Source organism: Culex quinquefasciatus, chromosome 1, assembly GCF_015732765.1.
Source record: "Culex quinquefasciatus strain JHB chromosome 1, VPISU_Cqui_1.0_pri_paternal, whole genome shotgun sequence".
Classification (NCBI taxonomy): domain Eukaryota; kingdom Metazoa; phylum Arthropoda; class Insecta; order Diptera; family Culicidae; genus Culex; species Culex quinquefasciatus.
The window spans coordinates 1-16,626 of record NC_051861.1 but is presented as its reverse complement, the minus strand read 5'-3'; the positions used below and the strand labels follow the sequence as shown (position 1 = coordinate 16,626).

Here is a 16,626-nt window from a genome sequence, read left to right as displayed (position 1 = left end):
CTCTCCCTCTCAGTGTAAGCTCCGCCCAATCTCGCAGAGTGGATGGCAAGTGCCAAAGTAGAAGTCGACCAAGCATGAATGAAATGTTTGCTTAAATTGTTTGTGTTTTTGTTGTGCTTCCAGAAACATGTATAATCAGTACTCTGAAGAAACATCAACATCACTCGGCACCGCCCTCTTTCGTGAGAGAAAAAAAAGAAGAAATAGCGTACACTGTCTGTGCTGAAGGAGCATCTCGTAAGTTTTACACATGTTAGCCATCATGTTAGTAGTCATCGTAGCGTTGGTCAGTTCAGTCGTGTTCTTCAAGCGTTGCTGGAAAGCTTTGGAATAATTGTTCATCCTAAGTATACTGTAAAATCAATATGATTTTAAATGTGTAACAGATCTATCTTGTGAATAAAGTGGGGTGAAACCACTGCAGAGTAATACATCGCACTTTAAGGATTAATTGCTAAAAAATGAAGAACGAAACAGCGTTACCCTAAAAAGGAAACCACTGCATTAACAGGGAAGAAGTGCAGTACCGTCGCAGTTGTTAACAAGTGCACAAATCAGTGTAATGATAATAAGTGTTGATTGATGCATAAATGAGATGATAAGTGTCAGATGCAAAGCAGATTAATTAGCTGAAATTCAACTGAATGTAATAAGTGAAAATTCGTGTGGAATTCAAGTGGGATTAAAATTGTGTAAGCCAAATCTGATTCAAATATCGAAAATGCAAGAAGTATGCAGTTCAGTGGATCATTTGGGAGCTCCGGTAAAGTCGGAAACCCCGTCGGTCTCCTCCATACCGGGAAATATTCTAGCAGAACCAGATACAGCACCTTCACAGCCCCACTCTCCATTACATCAACCAGTGACACACTTAAATCGAAAATCTACAGTTTGTGAAAAACCCAACAGAAGTGGTGTTCATATTTCTTCGAATACGGATTTAACTCCACAAACCCAAGTGCATCCAGACTCATCCTATTGGATGCAAAATGAAAGTGGATTTATCAATTCTCAACCGTCAATGGCTGAATTCTTAACCCACATCGACTCCGAAAGTCCCAAGTTAATTTCACAAGGATATACAGTAGGAGTTAGCGAAAACGTGGATGCTGTGCCTGAATATCCGTGGATGAAAGAAAAAAAGACTGCTAGGAAAAGTCAAACTCAAGGTAAGTTAAAGAAAATCTTTTGCGATTTTCTTCATAACAATCAAATGATTGTGTTCGATCTATAGTCTCTAAAGCATTAAATATGTTATTCAACTTAAAAATAACTATTAGTTAAAAAGACTTTCTTTTGACGTACTGGAGCTAACGAAAATATATTATCAATCCTTAATGATGAAATAAACTCTCATGTATAGGCGTATCGTTCACACTATGCATTTTTGAAATTTGTATAAAACATGGTGAAACAATTTAATCATTAATTTTAGAACGATTTATAAAAAAAACCTTCCTCCTTTTACAATAACATTCATCGGGTGCTAATAACAATTAAATAAAGTATAATAACTTATTTAAAGATAGCATCTCCTACAATATCTCACATGTCAAGCTATTAGTTGATTGCCAGTGACAGAAAGTAACAAGATGAGTACGACTTAAAATAACAATAATCTGAAAAAGCGCCTTGAGATTTTTACAACTAACAAAACAAAGTAAATTACATCTATTTCAATCATATAGATCATTTACAATAACTATGCTCAAGAATGTAATGACTATGCATGTAACTTCACTCAACACTCTTGAGATCTAATAAAAATAAATTTACACTTACGCCAATGATTTTCTTATTATAAAAAAATACCGTCATCTGGGTCAAATTGAGACAGCTGTTTTAACAACGTTGCAGCCCAAAACTTGATATTTTTTTATGGTTTCGGCTAGATGTTATTCAGAGCAACAAAATGTGTATATCCATTTCCAAATTTAAAGATTTCATCTGCTCTAAAACGTGTTGTACCTCCTCAGAATGTAGTCCCGATTCGCCCCAGTTGACGGTACTCAATTCACCTTTAAGTGCTAGTGCCTTCCTCGTATTTATAATTCTGGCCTCCGAAAAGTGTAAAATTATCACATAAGTGTTCATAACTTTTGATAGGGTTATCAGATCTTCAATCTTTTGGGCTCGTTAGTTTTTTCATACAACTTTTTTACAATCTTCCGAACTTATCCATACTTTTATCCCGATTATACTAAACAAATATTTAGTTTAAAAATCTATCATGATAAAACAATTTCACACGTTTGAATTTGATTAATATCTGTTTTTTCAACAATAACAAGCCAGAATTGTTACAATTCAATGTAAAAGGCATGGAACATGTTTGATACAGCAGTGCAAAAAATCTAAGTTTTAACAAAAAAATACTTAATCCACCTTTAGGTGGTTGGTGCCTTCCTCACATTCATAAAGTCAAAACACTCAATAAAAATAGCAACATTCTCCCTAAACATGTTTAACAAATCAACTTTATTACTCATTTCTTTTGAAAGTGTTCGCAGACCTTCAATATTTCTGGTTCATCCGCAAGGTCTGATAAAAAACCTATCCAACGATAGTTCGCATGGAAGATTCAGACAATATTTCTATCACAATATCTGAAATCCCGCCTCCAAAAAGTGCATAAATAACACTTAAGTGCTAATAACTTTTGAAAGAGTTGCCAGATCTTCGATGTTTTAGGCTCATTTATAAGGTCTTTTAATTATCTAACTAACGATGGGTTGCATAAGGGTCCCGGACATCATTTTCATTTAAATATGTAAGATCTGGCCTTCAGAAAGTGTATAAATAACACTTAAGTGCTATTGACTTTTGATAGGGTTGTCATATCTTCAACGTTTTGGGTTCATTGGAAAGCTCTTTTTAATACATTTCTGAAAAATTCTGAAAAAAAACAGCCTTTTTACAATCTTCCGGACATACGCCAAAATCGTTTTTGCCTTCCTCACCTTACTGAGGAAAGGCTATAAAATCACTCGGAAAATGAACTTTTTAATTAGACCTCCTAGACCTACCTTCATTTGTACATATCGACTCAGAATCATCAGCTGAGCAAATGTCTGTGTGTTTGGCTGTATGTAGACATGTGTACCAAATCAATGTCACTGGAATATCTCGTCACAGGCTCAATCGATTTTGGCCGGAATGGATTTAATCGATCCGTCTTAACGTTACCTAAGTTGCTATTTAAATTCATGCAGTTTTATCATGTATTTAAAAATTTATGTCAATATTTTGTTATATATTTTTAGAAAGCATATGAGAAGACCTTTTAGGTGGAGTAAGAATTTTCAAGATCTGACTTACCTGTCTTAAATTACAAGCAGTTTAAAAAATGTTCTGAATTCACGTAACCTCAACTGGTCGGGTCTGATCACCACGAAAAAGCCGTGTAGAGGGATGCCATTTTCCTCAAAGGCCGTGTTTGTATAATCTTGACAATAAGTCTGTAGGTAGTCTATTTTTTTATTCATCACTTATTTTTATTAGTGGAGATCCATAAACATGTGGACACTTTAGGGGGGTTGGAATCATTATAAATGAGAGGCCTTCCTCTCATTTATAACCAACAACATAAAAGTGGATTAAGTAACGTTTTTTAGCATAACTTTTGAAGTACTTAACTAAACTTGCTGATTTTAAATAGAGACCTATGGGACCCCAAGACGGATCGAATGAGACTAGTACTGTCAAAATCCGTTCATCCAGTCCGGAGATAATCGAGTGACATTTTTTTGTCCATCCACCTGCACTCATCCACACAGACATTTGCTCAGAACACGATTCTGAGTCGATATGTACACGTGAAGATGAGTCTACGAAGTCAAATTAATAAGTTCCTTTTTCGAGTGATTTTATAGCCTTTCCTCAGTAAGGTGCGGAAGGCAAATTTTTTTTTGGGAAAACATATGTTTGCGGCGAATGCAAATCTCTTTTTACACCTAAGCTTCCAACCACCCCGAGATTCGAACTGACGTCCTTTGGATTGTGAGTCCAACTGCCTACCAGTGACTCTACCGAGACAGGGCCCAGAGAGACGACCTGGACTGAGCTAACGACCTAACCTCTAGGTTAGACCGGGGCCAACATTTACTTCCCCATCCGACGGAAGGCGTGATCAGACAAATCTCGTCTCGAAAAATGCCACCGGGACCTTCTGGGATCGAACCCGGGCCAACTGGGGTGAGAGGCTACCACGTTTATCACTACACCACCGGTCCTGGACTACAAGGATGTTATCATAAGTATACAGTCCAGACTAAATTATCCGAAGGTTTTTATGGGACTTCGGATAATCGAATCACAAACAATTTTTTTTTCGTTTTTATTATTTTCCAATTTTAAACATCAAATTATAATTCTGCGACCCCATTTTAGTACAATTTGAATAGTTCATTGCCTATTAAATTACAAAATGCATCACTGCCATTTGGTCGCCATGTTGGATTAACCGTTTTGAATCATTTAAAGTAGTTAAGGAGTCATACTTAAGGGTGCACAGCAACGAAGGAAGTTGTTGTCTTCTTATTCCAAAATTGTCAAACTTACGGACCCAATCCTGCAACAATGTGATTGTAAAAATAGTCAAATTTTGTTGTAAATTACTTTGTGGACAGTACTTTAGGGGATGAATAAAAAAATATTTCGATAGTACCCGTAGTTTTGAAGATACTAAAATGTCTGTAACAAAAATCTGTGTGCAAAAGCTCTGGTTGATGTGCACCGTTAAACTCACTAATCAAACATAAGACAACGAAATATTTTTTTGTGATTCGATTGTTCGAAATTTTTCCAATGTCTTCGGATAATCGAGTCTGGACTGTAAAAAAGTTTTGTTTTAATATAGTGGAACTGGAACACCCAATACATGTTTAACTTTCACAAACTCTCAATTAATAAAAACATGATTTTTTTCCTTTTTTGCATAATTATTTTTTATTCATTCGTCAAACATACGTAGACTACATAGATCGTTGCTAAATTTCTAATTACAAGGTCATAGAACTGTTCAAGGTCGATTATGTCATTGTATTTGTTATAAGTTTACATCTTTCCGTTTATGGGCCCGTGTGTAGCATAGTCAGTTCAGTTAAAATGCAATGCAAAAGGCACGCTATCACTTAATGTAAGCTGTACTTTAGGGTCAAAGTACTGATAGGCAAATTAGTATATTTTGAAATGCGATGAGTATATTTTACAAACAGTCCATCTGACACCGTTTTAGCCTCCCTCACTGAGGAAAGGCTATAACATCCCCCCTTCCCAGCCAAACAAATCGAGATTTTTTACGTTTTCTTTATGATTAGACAATGGATTTTACGAATGTCTGAATCTAAAAATTTGCAGTTGATTTTCTTAGAACTGCCTGAACGGATTTGGTTTCATTAGATCCATATTTAGGTCACTATGGTCGCTATTGAAAATTATTTCAGCTGGTGAAGTACACAGTGAAAAAACACATAATGATGCATTTACTAATTTTTTTCTGATGTAGTATTACCATGATTTTTTTCACTATGAACTTTAGTAGTTACGTTAACAAACATGTTTAGGATGCAAATAAAGTTGATTTTCGGGTCAGCCTCGAAATTTCCCGATCAGGTGTAAATCATCGCCGTGACTATACGTAAATCAGCTACGTTGCGTTACCCATCAGCCCCTAAGTTTTTTGAAAGGTTGCAGCACTGCAAACTTGCAAATTTACTGAAAAATTTCACCGAATTACGTGAAGCGAGTAGCAAAGCATTTAAGAAGAAAGCATCAATCATTACCTAGGTCGATAAAGTATTATTTATAAAATTATATTATTATTATATTATCAAAATTTTATTTTCTCACATAATAAACATTTTTTATTATGAAATACCGAGTATCTAGATTATGCAAAAGTAGCAATAGATGATTTTTTCAGAACCAAGAACCAAGTAAGGATATATCTTTTCAAGACCCAACAAACCTCGCGGCTCGTGGTCATGTCTCATTTTTGGCCACCTTTGCTAGTACCAAAGGCTAGTGTTTTTCTTTCTTTTGCGTCGGACCTTCGTCTCTCGGTTCCCCTGAGTGTGAAAAAACAATATTTTGGAGCGTTGAAATGCTTGATGGTTGTTTTTTTTTCGATTTAATTTTCCCTCAACTGTAATTTGTAATTTGTTGCTTCATTGGATTCGATAACGATAACGAAAAGTACATACTACAACGTCAAGTCAAGGAAGGAACTGTGGGATTAGACACATAAAGTTGTAAATTTATCAATCTTCAGAGGTTACACATTTCCATAAACATTCCCCGATGAAATATTACTATGATGTTTTACTATGTATGGCCCGGGGGAGGGCGACCTGTGGATTGTTAGCCCAATTGATCCACATAGGCAGACAGTGATAGCTTGCTGGAATCATGACATGTCTTGGTGAAAATGTACTAAGTATTTTATATGCTGAGTAGAATATCTATTAAAAGCAAGAACCTTTGCCAAATAATGGCAACAATATTAAGGTGAGCCATGTCCTTCCGAAGTCAGTGCTGTATTGGTTAGCGTGGTTTTCTCTCACCCCAGCTAGCCTAAGTTGTATCCCAGTCGACACTGGATGAGAACGAGAAAGGTTTCATAACGCCTTCCATCGATGTGGGGAACAAATGTCAGTCGGTTAAGTCGCTGGTTGGTGGTTCGATAATTAAAAGATCGTCGGTTCGTATCCCAAGGTGGTAGGGTTCATAGAGTAAAAATAAGGTTAGGTGCTCTCTTCACTCTGAGTAGGAATCTTTAAAAAAAAACTGACGAGACCTTTGAGTTTATTTGCAAATGGTATTGTTTTTTTTTTATGTCATTGCTTTCATAGATTCGATTATCCGAAATGAAATTAATCCGAGACCTTCGGATAATCGAGTAGCACTTTAGCACAAAAAACGTGTTTAGATTTGTTTCAGGATAAACATTTAAAAAAAACTTGGAAACTGGCAGACATATTATTACAGCAACTCGACGCATTTTTTCTAGTAGAACATTGTAAACATGTAGGAGCTAGAACTAGAATGTACCAGCATTCCCACAAATCATAAGTAGTTCGGTATACCAAAGTGGCATTTACTGCCCTAACTAGCGAGGACAGTTTACCTATTTCACATACATACATGCATCCAGGAGGTATGGACGTTATTTACAAGGCTAGGTTAAGAGAAAATGCATTAAGCAAAATTAATTCAAAATTTACTTTTAAAACTGCAATTTAATATGATAAAACTATATAAGAGTAAACATCACAATATAAATTTAAATATATGTTTAATGCTAAAGTAAAATGTAACTTTTCTTCACATAGTATTCATCTCTTGCGATCATCGCATGACGTGTAACCTCAGAAAATAACTTTAATTGTAGAGAGCTGCGATCGTAAGGAAGGTGGATGTTAAAAGCAGCCGCACTTGCAAACATCATTTTTTACCAACATTAATTTTCCTGCTGAACACGAAAGGTTGAGCCTGAGGCAAGGAAAAAAACTATTAAATATTAACGGAAAAGGCAGAACCTGAAAGAAGCAGAATGTGACGATGGTCGGGATACATTCATGAAAAATGAACAAAAATAACAGGTTACGCGAAGAATGATGATGTGAAACGTCATACATGCATTTGTATGAATTCGAGGACCTAGAAAATGAAGTCTATTACTGCAAACCAAGTTTAATGAAACGTATGCGCTAATTTTTTTTTTCAATGAATTTTGTTCAAAACATTTCAAGCATTTTTAGGGTTACTTACCCCAATTTAATACGTCAAGGTGGTAGAATGAAATCTTCAAACAACAAACATCAATGCTAGGCAATTTATTTTTGCCTGCACTGCACTCTGATAAACTTTAAAGTTTTGATTTCGTTATCCATTTTTTCAGACCTATAGACAATATTTCTAAAGGGCACATAACTTTTGTAAACAAGAGTGTATCCCTTTCACTCAAATGACAGTTTACATAAAGTGTTAGAGGGATACACTCTTGTTAAATTGAAAGCACGATTTGATTGATGCTGACTTTTGTGATAACCCCGCTTTACGCTTAAAAAATGTTTGCTTTTAACTATGAAATTGATTAGTGTATACCACTTATTGGTCTTAATAGTTCAAATCATCGTTTGAATACCAATTTATAATCTTAAATCTTAAATAAACATCTTTGGTTTAAAAATTGAGTGTAGTTTAATTACACTCTAAAAATGACGAAGAAAGTTTCCTGGAAAATCGACCACTTAAGGACCTCTCGATTTGTTCGAGACTCCCGGGAGTTTTGATAGTTATGAAGCCAGAGACATTATTCAAGAACCATCTTTTAGTTCGGTTGTAGCAATGCATGCATGTGTAGTACATTCTAATTCAGAAAATGTACAATTAAACTTTTGTAGAATTAGGCTTTTTTCTAGCAAATCAATAATCAAGATCCAAAGCTAATCTCAACCAAATAATTTGTAGTCACTGAAACCCCTGGCGCATTAGTTGTTTTGAATAAGTAATCAAAAATATTGTTCACAGTACAGCCATCCCTCATATTCGGAACAGTTTACAGATCGGCCAATGTTCAAAAAATCATAGCAAATCGATAATTGAACTTAATGATTCGCTTTTACCTTCATTTTAAAGCTTTTCTTGCGATTTTTCGAATGCTGTATCGAACAACTGCAAATTTTAACTTCTATACCAAGTTTTAGAAGAAAAACTTTGACCCTTGAAATCCACAAATTCGGAACACTTTTTTCTTACGGATGTAAACAAACTTTAGATCTCTCCCGGGGTACATATTTGTAACAAAATAATGACTTGACACACTGCAACCAGTGAAACTCAAGCTTAGTGATGTTTTATCCATGGTCTGTAAACTTTTTTTTTTGTGAAAATATCAGTTAAATTCAGGTGTTCCACAATTGTGGGAGGCACAATAACATCCCACAATCATGGAAATTTGGATGGAGTGTTTTGCTACTCACGATAAAATAGTCTTGAAATGATGTTTTTTTGTTCAAAAAGTACTACTATTACTAGTGAAATAGCAAGAAAATGTCCAAATAAAGGTCTTAAAAATAGTAGGGTCGAGAGAAAAGCTGCATTTGGCATGCTATCAACAAATTATCACAAAAGTGTTCCGAATATGTGGGTGTTCCGAATATGTGGGTGTTCCAAATATGTGGGTACGTTTTATTAAAAATTGGAACTCTTCTACAGTTGAAAATACATGCAATTAAAAAATCTAGATCTATTGGCAACTAAAGTGTGCAATTTGGACTATCCGAGTTTTTGAGTGCTACACAAATGTTTCATTGAATATAGAGTTGTTGTCACCTCGTTGAGAATCATATAACAGCCAAATGGAGTCATATCATAGATCGCTTATTGAAATTTCTCCGGGCGCTGAGAAATTTTCCAAGCAGCCACCTGTTCGGCTTTCATCGGATAAAGGCACGTGGGCTGAGACGTGAGCAGAGAGAGCGCAAAGTTGAAAGAGAAGAGAGAATTTCCGTGTATTGCTCTCTCCTTGGTCGCGTGCATTTTCGCCGCCTGCCTTAGAGCTTTTTTGGACATCCAAAATTTCACACATTCATACCGTGTTCACATGAGAGGGCATTCAAAGGATTTTTTGGGTGCGTTTTATGGGAACTCTTGCCTTTTAATAAACCAGAGTTATGTAATAAAAATAGTTTTATAGAAGGCTTAGTTTTGTAGTTCTAAGTTTTGGAAAAAAAATCACTTTGGATAATTGAACGATATTTAACGCTTAATCACTTAATCAAAACCCCAGAACACATATACAAAATTAGTAGATCGACTTCCGATTTTAAATCTTTTGCTATCCATGTCCAGATTGTAGTCCCGATTAACCCCAGTTGATTGTAATTGGTAAAGATAAACGGATTTTTTTCATTTCGTCTCAAATTTCCATAGTCTCAATGTCGAGCTGGTATTTTAATCGTATTTTGTAGAATATTAAGCAATAAGACACAATTTTTATTCTCTCAAGATTTGTTTTTTGACGTAAGTTTGAACTTACATTTTTACTATTGTCGGTGTCAAACATTGTACCCAGCAGTTCCACAGGAAGTTTCGTGGTACTTTGGAGCTGGAGAACATTGAGAACGCGATAGAGGTGTCTCGTGAACATCGCGTACAATAATTATTCAAGTTTAGGAGCTGGAAATTTCGCTGAAGCATTTTGATCATGTCTCGGACCAATCTCAGACGATGGCGAGTTATTAATGGAGAAAGCTAAGCCTGTGCCTTTGCTAGAACTGGTTGGTATCGATTTGAGGCCGCCGGGCGATGTGGGGGTGTTCTTCGGTGCAACGGATTCAGATGATCCGCTGCTGTGAGAGCAGGTACTGTGTGAGTTTCCAAAATTTCTGCACCTTTATTGTCGAAAAAGTAGATTCGATTCTGCACTTCTTGAATCAACAGAATCGTCCAGCATACACCTTCCGGTACCGATGCAGGTTGAACCTGTTCTTGAAGCTCTTCCAGAATCAATTCCAAGCATTGATTGCTTGAAAATGATTCAAATGCTGCTAAATAATTATTATAAAAATGTTCAATAAATGTGAGGAAGGCATTAACAGTCTGAAATCGAAGCCTAATTTTTCCGTTACATTCTTATTGGAATTCCATATAAACTGTAACGGGAACTGCAGGCACCAGGTCCAGATAGTTAACAGTCTGGACCCGAAGCCTGATTTTTCTGTTACATTCTTATTGGAATTCCATATAAACTGTAACGGGGATTGCAGGCACCGGGTCCTGACTACTAAGTAATTTTTTTCTAAATTATTCTTTTGTAGATTTTTGTTATCATTTTTTTATGTTTTGCTTTTCTTACTAAGAAAAGCTGTACACAATTATTTGTTAATTTTAGACAGTATAACAGTTCTGGCTCGGAAATATTTCACCACTTTCTTTACAACTTTAAAGGCCTTCATTTGCATGCATTCAGGCGCATACAGAATGCTTACAGAGAGAGAACACGAAGAGAGAGAACGCGAATAGAGAGAGCGAAGCTTTTTTCTGGCGGCGACTCGACCGCCATTTTGTTCTCTTGTGGCTCTTGTGGGGGTGGCGCTCACCGCCCGTTTCTGTGTCAGCTTAACGCAGTTTGAGCGCATACGCATACTAACACTCGTGCGCCGTAAGAGATCTTTGAATGTATTCGGCAAATGCGTTTGATGGAAAGTTGTTTCAACGGAATTTTGGCTGCTTTGGAGATTTTGCGTGCGCTAAGCATTTTCATTGTACGTTCCATGCTATGATTTAGTTTGGAAGTTTGATGATTATGGACGAATAGGAACGTTCGTGTAAATATATATAATATATATTTATACAGCCATTCCACGTCAAACTTGGAAGTCTACAAATCAAAAGTGCTCAAATTTAGAGGGTGGTTCTTTGACCGAAATAATTATACCCGTATTTTTTTGTTTGCCGACTAGGGTGCTCCTATCCAAAATAGGATGGTCCAAAAAATTGCATTTTTCCATTTTCGCAAAGAGCACATTTAAAAAAAAAATCATAACTCCGGAACGGCTGAACCAATTTTAGTGCTACACTTTCCAAAAGAATGTTTAAGAAAGGCTTTTATGGAAAAACATGTGGGCCTAAATTTAATATATATTTTTTTATCAAAAAGTGCACTTTGAAACATTACGAAAATTTTAAATATAATTAAAATCATAGTAAATAGAACGCACAATGAAAATGGACCGCGCACTGCAAAATCTCCCAAGCAGCCAAAAATCTGTTAGAACGACGAAGTTTATATTCATCGGTCTGGTCGAGGGTTGGTTGAACCTTTTGTGAGTGAATGCTGAAGACAAGCGTAATATCACAAATATTATGAAAATATTTTTTTTATTGAATGCACTTATATATCTGTAAAATTTAAATTTATAGATTTTTTATCTGCTAGAATCAGATGTTATTCACTCAGATAAGTAACCCAAATGTCAGGAGTTTGAATCCCGAGCCTGAAGGGTTTCAAATGCAAAATAAGTTTAAGGTTACAGTGAGTCAAATATTTGTCCGTACCCCCCCCGTACGGAAAATGTTTGTACATAAAATTCGACTAAAGTGCCATGTTTTGTACATCTATCGACGCGGCAGAGTATCCTCTTTAAGACACTGTCATTGGATTTGCAAAAAATTTTTTCTTAAAAAATACAAAAATAGTTTACTGAAAAAAGTAAAAAAGAGGTCAAATAATTGTCCGTACCCTAGTAAAAGTACAAAATCTGATTCAAGTGAATTTATTTATGAAATGTTGTTTCTGTGTCAAATACTAGTACCTCTAGCCAGTTTGTGACAACTTTGAACTTCTGATAACTTTGTTTAGTTAGTTTATATTAAAAATTGGTTTAAATTTAGTATTTTTAAGTAAAACTTATCAAAACATTAGTTTATAAACAACTATTTTTATAAAATTGCTATTTTATGTTGTAAGAGTCTCTATTGAACAAGTTTCAACAATATTTTTTCAAAATATACACTGTTTTCATATTTTTTATTGACATTTTTCGATCAAAAATACTGTTTCGGAACAATACCGTTAAACAATCCGGATTGTCCCGGAACCGGTATAACCCCTCGATGGGAAATTTTGTGGCGGTCAGATAGGGGACAAAAAAACCCACCTCTTGCAATTTGGAGTATCCAATTTCGTCCACTACAGCCCGATTACGAGTCCCTAGTCTGAAATAGTAGTTTATGCAACAAGTTGCAAAAAGAGGATTTTTTCAGCACGAGTCGTACATTTATCCAACGAGGTTCACCGAGTTGGATAAATACGACGAGTGCTGAAAAAATCAAGTTTTGCAACGAGTTCCATACAACATTTTTTGCAATTTCGAAAAACACCAATTGAGTGAAATTTTAAGTCGAATTTTCATGTATTTTGTCAATAAATCGTTTAAATCAAAAAAATGTTGAAAAGTGTTACTTTTCGAAACAAGTGCTGAAAAGTTCAACTTTTCAGCACCCATTGCAGTGCTGAAAAGTAGAACTTTTCAGCATTAATTTTGAAAAGTGTAGCTATTCGATTCTGTTATTGGGGGGGTGGATACGGACAAATATTTGACTCACTGTAGCTCGTAAAATGAGCCCCGTTATGATTTTAAATTAACTTTCGGGAAGTATTTTTTAAGAAAAAGTTTTTTGCAAATCCAATGACAGTGTCTTAAAGAGGACATTCTGCCGCGTCGATAGATGTACAAAACATGGCACTTCAGTCGAATTTTATGTACTTTTATATCACAAATATTTTAGGGGGTACGGACAAATATTTGACTCACTGTAGCTCGTAAAATGAGCCCCGTTATGATTTTAAATTAACTTTCGGGAAGTCGCGTGTTTTCGCCTTTCTTACAAAGTGTGTACAAAGTACACGTATGCTACTGCCGGTGGGTTAAAATGGGAAACCTATATTTTTGCTATCTTTACAGTTGTCTGCTTCACTACAATTTGAATGTTTTATAACTAAAAAGCTCTTCCCGGCAAACTTCGTCCTGCCCTTTTTTGGTTTCCTGACGTTTCTTGCTTGTTTGCTTATTCAGCCTCCTGTGATCAAAATTTGATTTTACGCAGCTTTTCCCATACAATCTGCAGATTTTCCGGAATCCGCTCCAGAGTGGCCAAAGTTGTAAATTTTTGGCGTAAGAACCTTCCTTGGACTTACACGAACCTAACACAACAAAAAGCGCGTTCGAACAAAACCATCGAAATTTTTTATATAGATGGATAGATAGATATAGATAGGAGATAAGATAGATAAGATTTCTAAAAGAAGTTTTATGAAAATTTTGATGGAATTACTTTTTTCAATCACATTTAAACTTTCATTAACATACACCCAAAGGAAATATATAGCTCAAAATCTGCAACAGTGGATTCCGCGGGCCACAAAAAACACTCGCCACGTTTGGCCCGCGGGCCATACTTTGGTCACCCCTGACCTAGTTGCATTCGAATTTTAAAATTTTCCCACTGGTACACTAGCCCGGTGTGTCAGATAAATATAAATACTTGATGCCTTAAATGATATTCACAAAATCAACCCAGGCCGACTGGGTGAGAGGCAATCACGCTTACCCCTACACCACGGTCCTGACAAATGATATACACAGTTCTTCTGATTATTGCCATCGAATGAACATATTTCAATGCATTTTAATGCCCTAGACCTGGGTAATAGCAACATTAAACTCTTGATTGCCACACAGCAAAAAAAGTAGTAATCCAGTTGCGTGTAAAAGGTCTGGGTGTAAAATGAATGTTGCATTATTTTATAAAATTCTATGTGAAATATGTAGCCCATCAGTATGGGAAACCTACTTGACCGAAATGTCAAGCTTATATATGCGTTTATCCTTTCTATTTTTCATCGGTCTGATGGCCGAGCGGGCTAAGGCGCCAGTCCTTACTGTTGTTTGAATTCCGTCGGTTGCATCTTTTTTTTTTGTGTTTACAAAAATTGTACATGCAACGTGTCTTTTTTGACGAAGGTGATGTTCATGCTTTTGCATGCGATTTTACCATCGGATTTTTTGCTGTGCAGGAAATAGAAAATCTCGAGAATCGTCACACTCTAATTCTACTACAACACCGTAGGTTCTTATGTGTGGTTTAGAAATAATTTTTAATGCTGTGCATAAAAAAAAAGTATTTCAGCTATATGTGAAATAAACTGTAATTATGTAAATTTACCTAAAGAATGTGTGTAATATTACTTCACCAAAATAGATTTTATATTGCACAATATTTTTTCATTGTAGAAAAGCAATCAAATCAGATTTCTTTGTTTTATGAATTTACAGCTGAATTTGTTGCTGAAAATGGATTACCAAGACGCTTGAGGACAGCATATACAAACACACAACTACTGGAACTAGAGAAGGAATTTCACTTCAACAAATATCTGTGCCGACCTCGACGAATTGAAATTGCAGCAAGTTTGGACCTCACTGAACGGCAGGTAAATTGATGCATAACAACTGATCTTTCTTGCAGCTATGCAACTCGAGGAAGCGGTTCTTGTGTCAATACCAATAGTAGTTTTAAAAAAAGTAAAAAAGGATGAGTTGATTATTATTTTCAATATATTTTATGATTACAGGTAAAGGTTTGGTTCCAAAACAGACGAATGAAACACAAGCGCCAAACCTTATCAAAAACTGACGATGAAGACTCTGCTAAAGATGATTTAAAAGGTAAAAGTAAACAAAACATATTAAACTGTATGAATTTAATTAAATTGTAAACTTAAAATTAAATAGACTCTAATTCGAAAAAATCCTGCCAAGGCTGTGAACTGCCGTCAGATGATATTCCTGATTCTACTTCAAATTCAAGAGGTCTAAACAATTGCACTCCGAGTAATGGTATGGGTTCAACAGTTATCTTGTAAACAAGGAAAATACAAATATTAATGTTACTATTACTTTCAGCTGCAACGCCAAATTCGACTGTAGAAATAGGTACTCCTACCGGAAATATCATAAATGCAGATTCGAGTGTAGCATCTTCTGGTAGTATTGATGAAGATGAAGAAATCCATATCAAAGTTAAAAGGAAAGCAGACAATGTAAATACGAGTATGACACAAATCTATGTGCAAACTAACTATATCTTTCTTTTTGTTGTAGTCCACGACACCGAAAAAGGATTCACACTTACCAATAAGATCAACAAGTCAAATGAAGAAACATGATGTGCTGAGTAAAGATCCAAGCAACTGTACTGCATCAGGTCCAGCTGCATCTAATGTAATATCTTCAACTGAGTTAGTCACCAACGCTAATATACCGACTCAATTCAACCAAGCTGGACCAATTGGGACATTTGCCATAGCTAGGACCAAATCACAAACGCATTCAAATTTTGAAAATGCTTCGTCAGTCAGCATGAACGGTTATTATAGTGGTATACATAAGCCGGAATACTTTAACAAGGCTGATTTTGGATATAATCAGTACTCCAAATCAGTACCTTCTAATCAGTTTGTAACTCAAAATGCAATAGGTCAAAAACATGAATTAACTTCTTCTATAAATGTTAAAAACTTCTGCTCTAGATTGCACTCTGACGGACCAAGAGGTCACCCGCAACACGATGGGTTTACTCATCAGAATCCACACTATTATGCTGGAGAACTTGGTGGAGCACAGCCCAATGCTTCATTCAGTAGTGCCCAATGTTATCACAATGAGTATGATTCAGTTCAAGCTGAACTGAACAGCAGCTATAGCCAATCGTATTACTACGAAGGAGCATCTTATCACCACCATCACCATCACAATGCGATTGGGCCAGCAAATTTGCATCCACCAATGGAGTACCAACCAAACTCCAGCTTTTCGAGTACAGAAAATTCAGAAAGTTACAATTTTCATCAGTCATATTACGATACACCTACTATTAATACATCGTTTCCACATGGTGCAAACAATAACAATACGACAAATATTATAGAACTAAACCATCAACAATTGGGTCACGATGTGTATGCAACCCACAGCAGTATGCCTGTAAATTACGGACCAAACAATGTAAATCTGGTTGGTAACAATTCCAACACGAACATAACACATATGGAAAATT

At 35.7% G+C, this 16,626-nt stretch overlaps 1 protein-coding gene across 1 annotated transcript; it reads left to right on the top strand.

The window, feature by feature from the left end:
- Positions 1-285: 285 nt before the first annotated feature.
- On the top strand, positions 286-16,622 carry LOC6032101 (homeotic protein proboscipedia; the record flags this gene model as incomplete). Its single annotated transcript, XM_038266605.1, has 6 exons — positions 286-1,169; positions 14,844-15,001; positions 15,143-15,236; positions 15,303-15,407; positions 15,474-15,610; positions 15,672-16,622. Coding segments are annotated over exons 1-6 (1,893 nt in total), but the record flags the coding sequence as incomplete, so codon positions are not given.
- Positions 16,623-16,626: the final 4 nt, after the last annotated feature.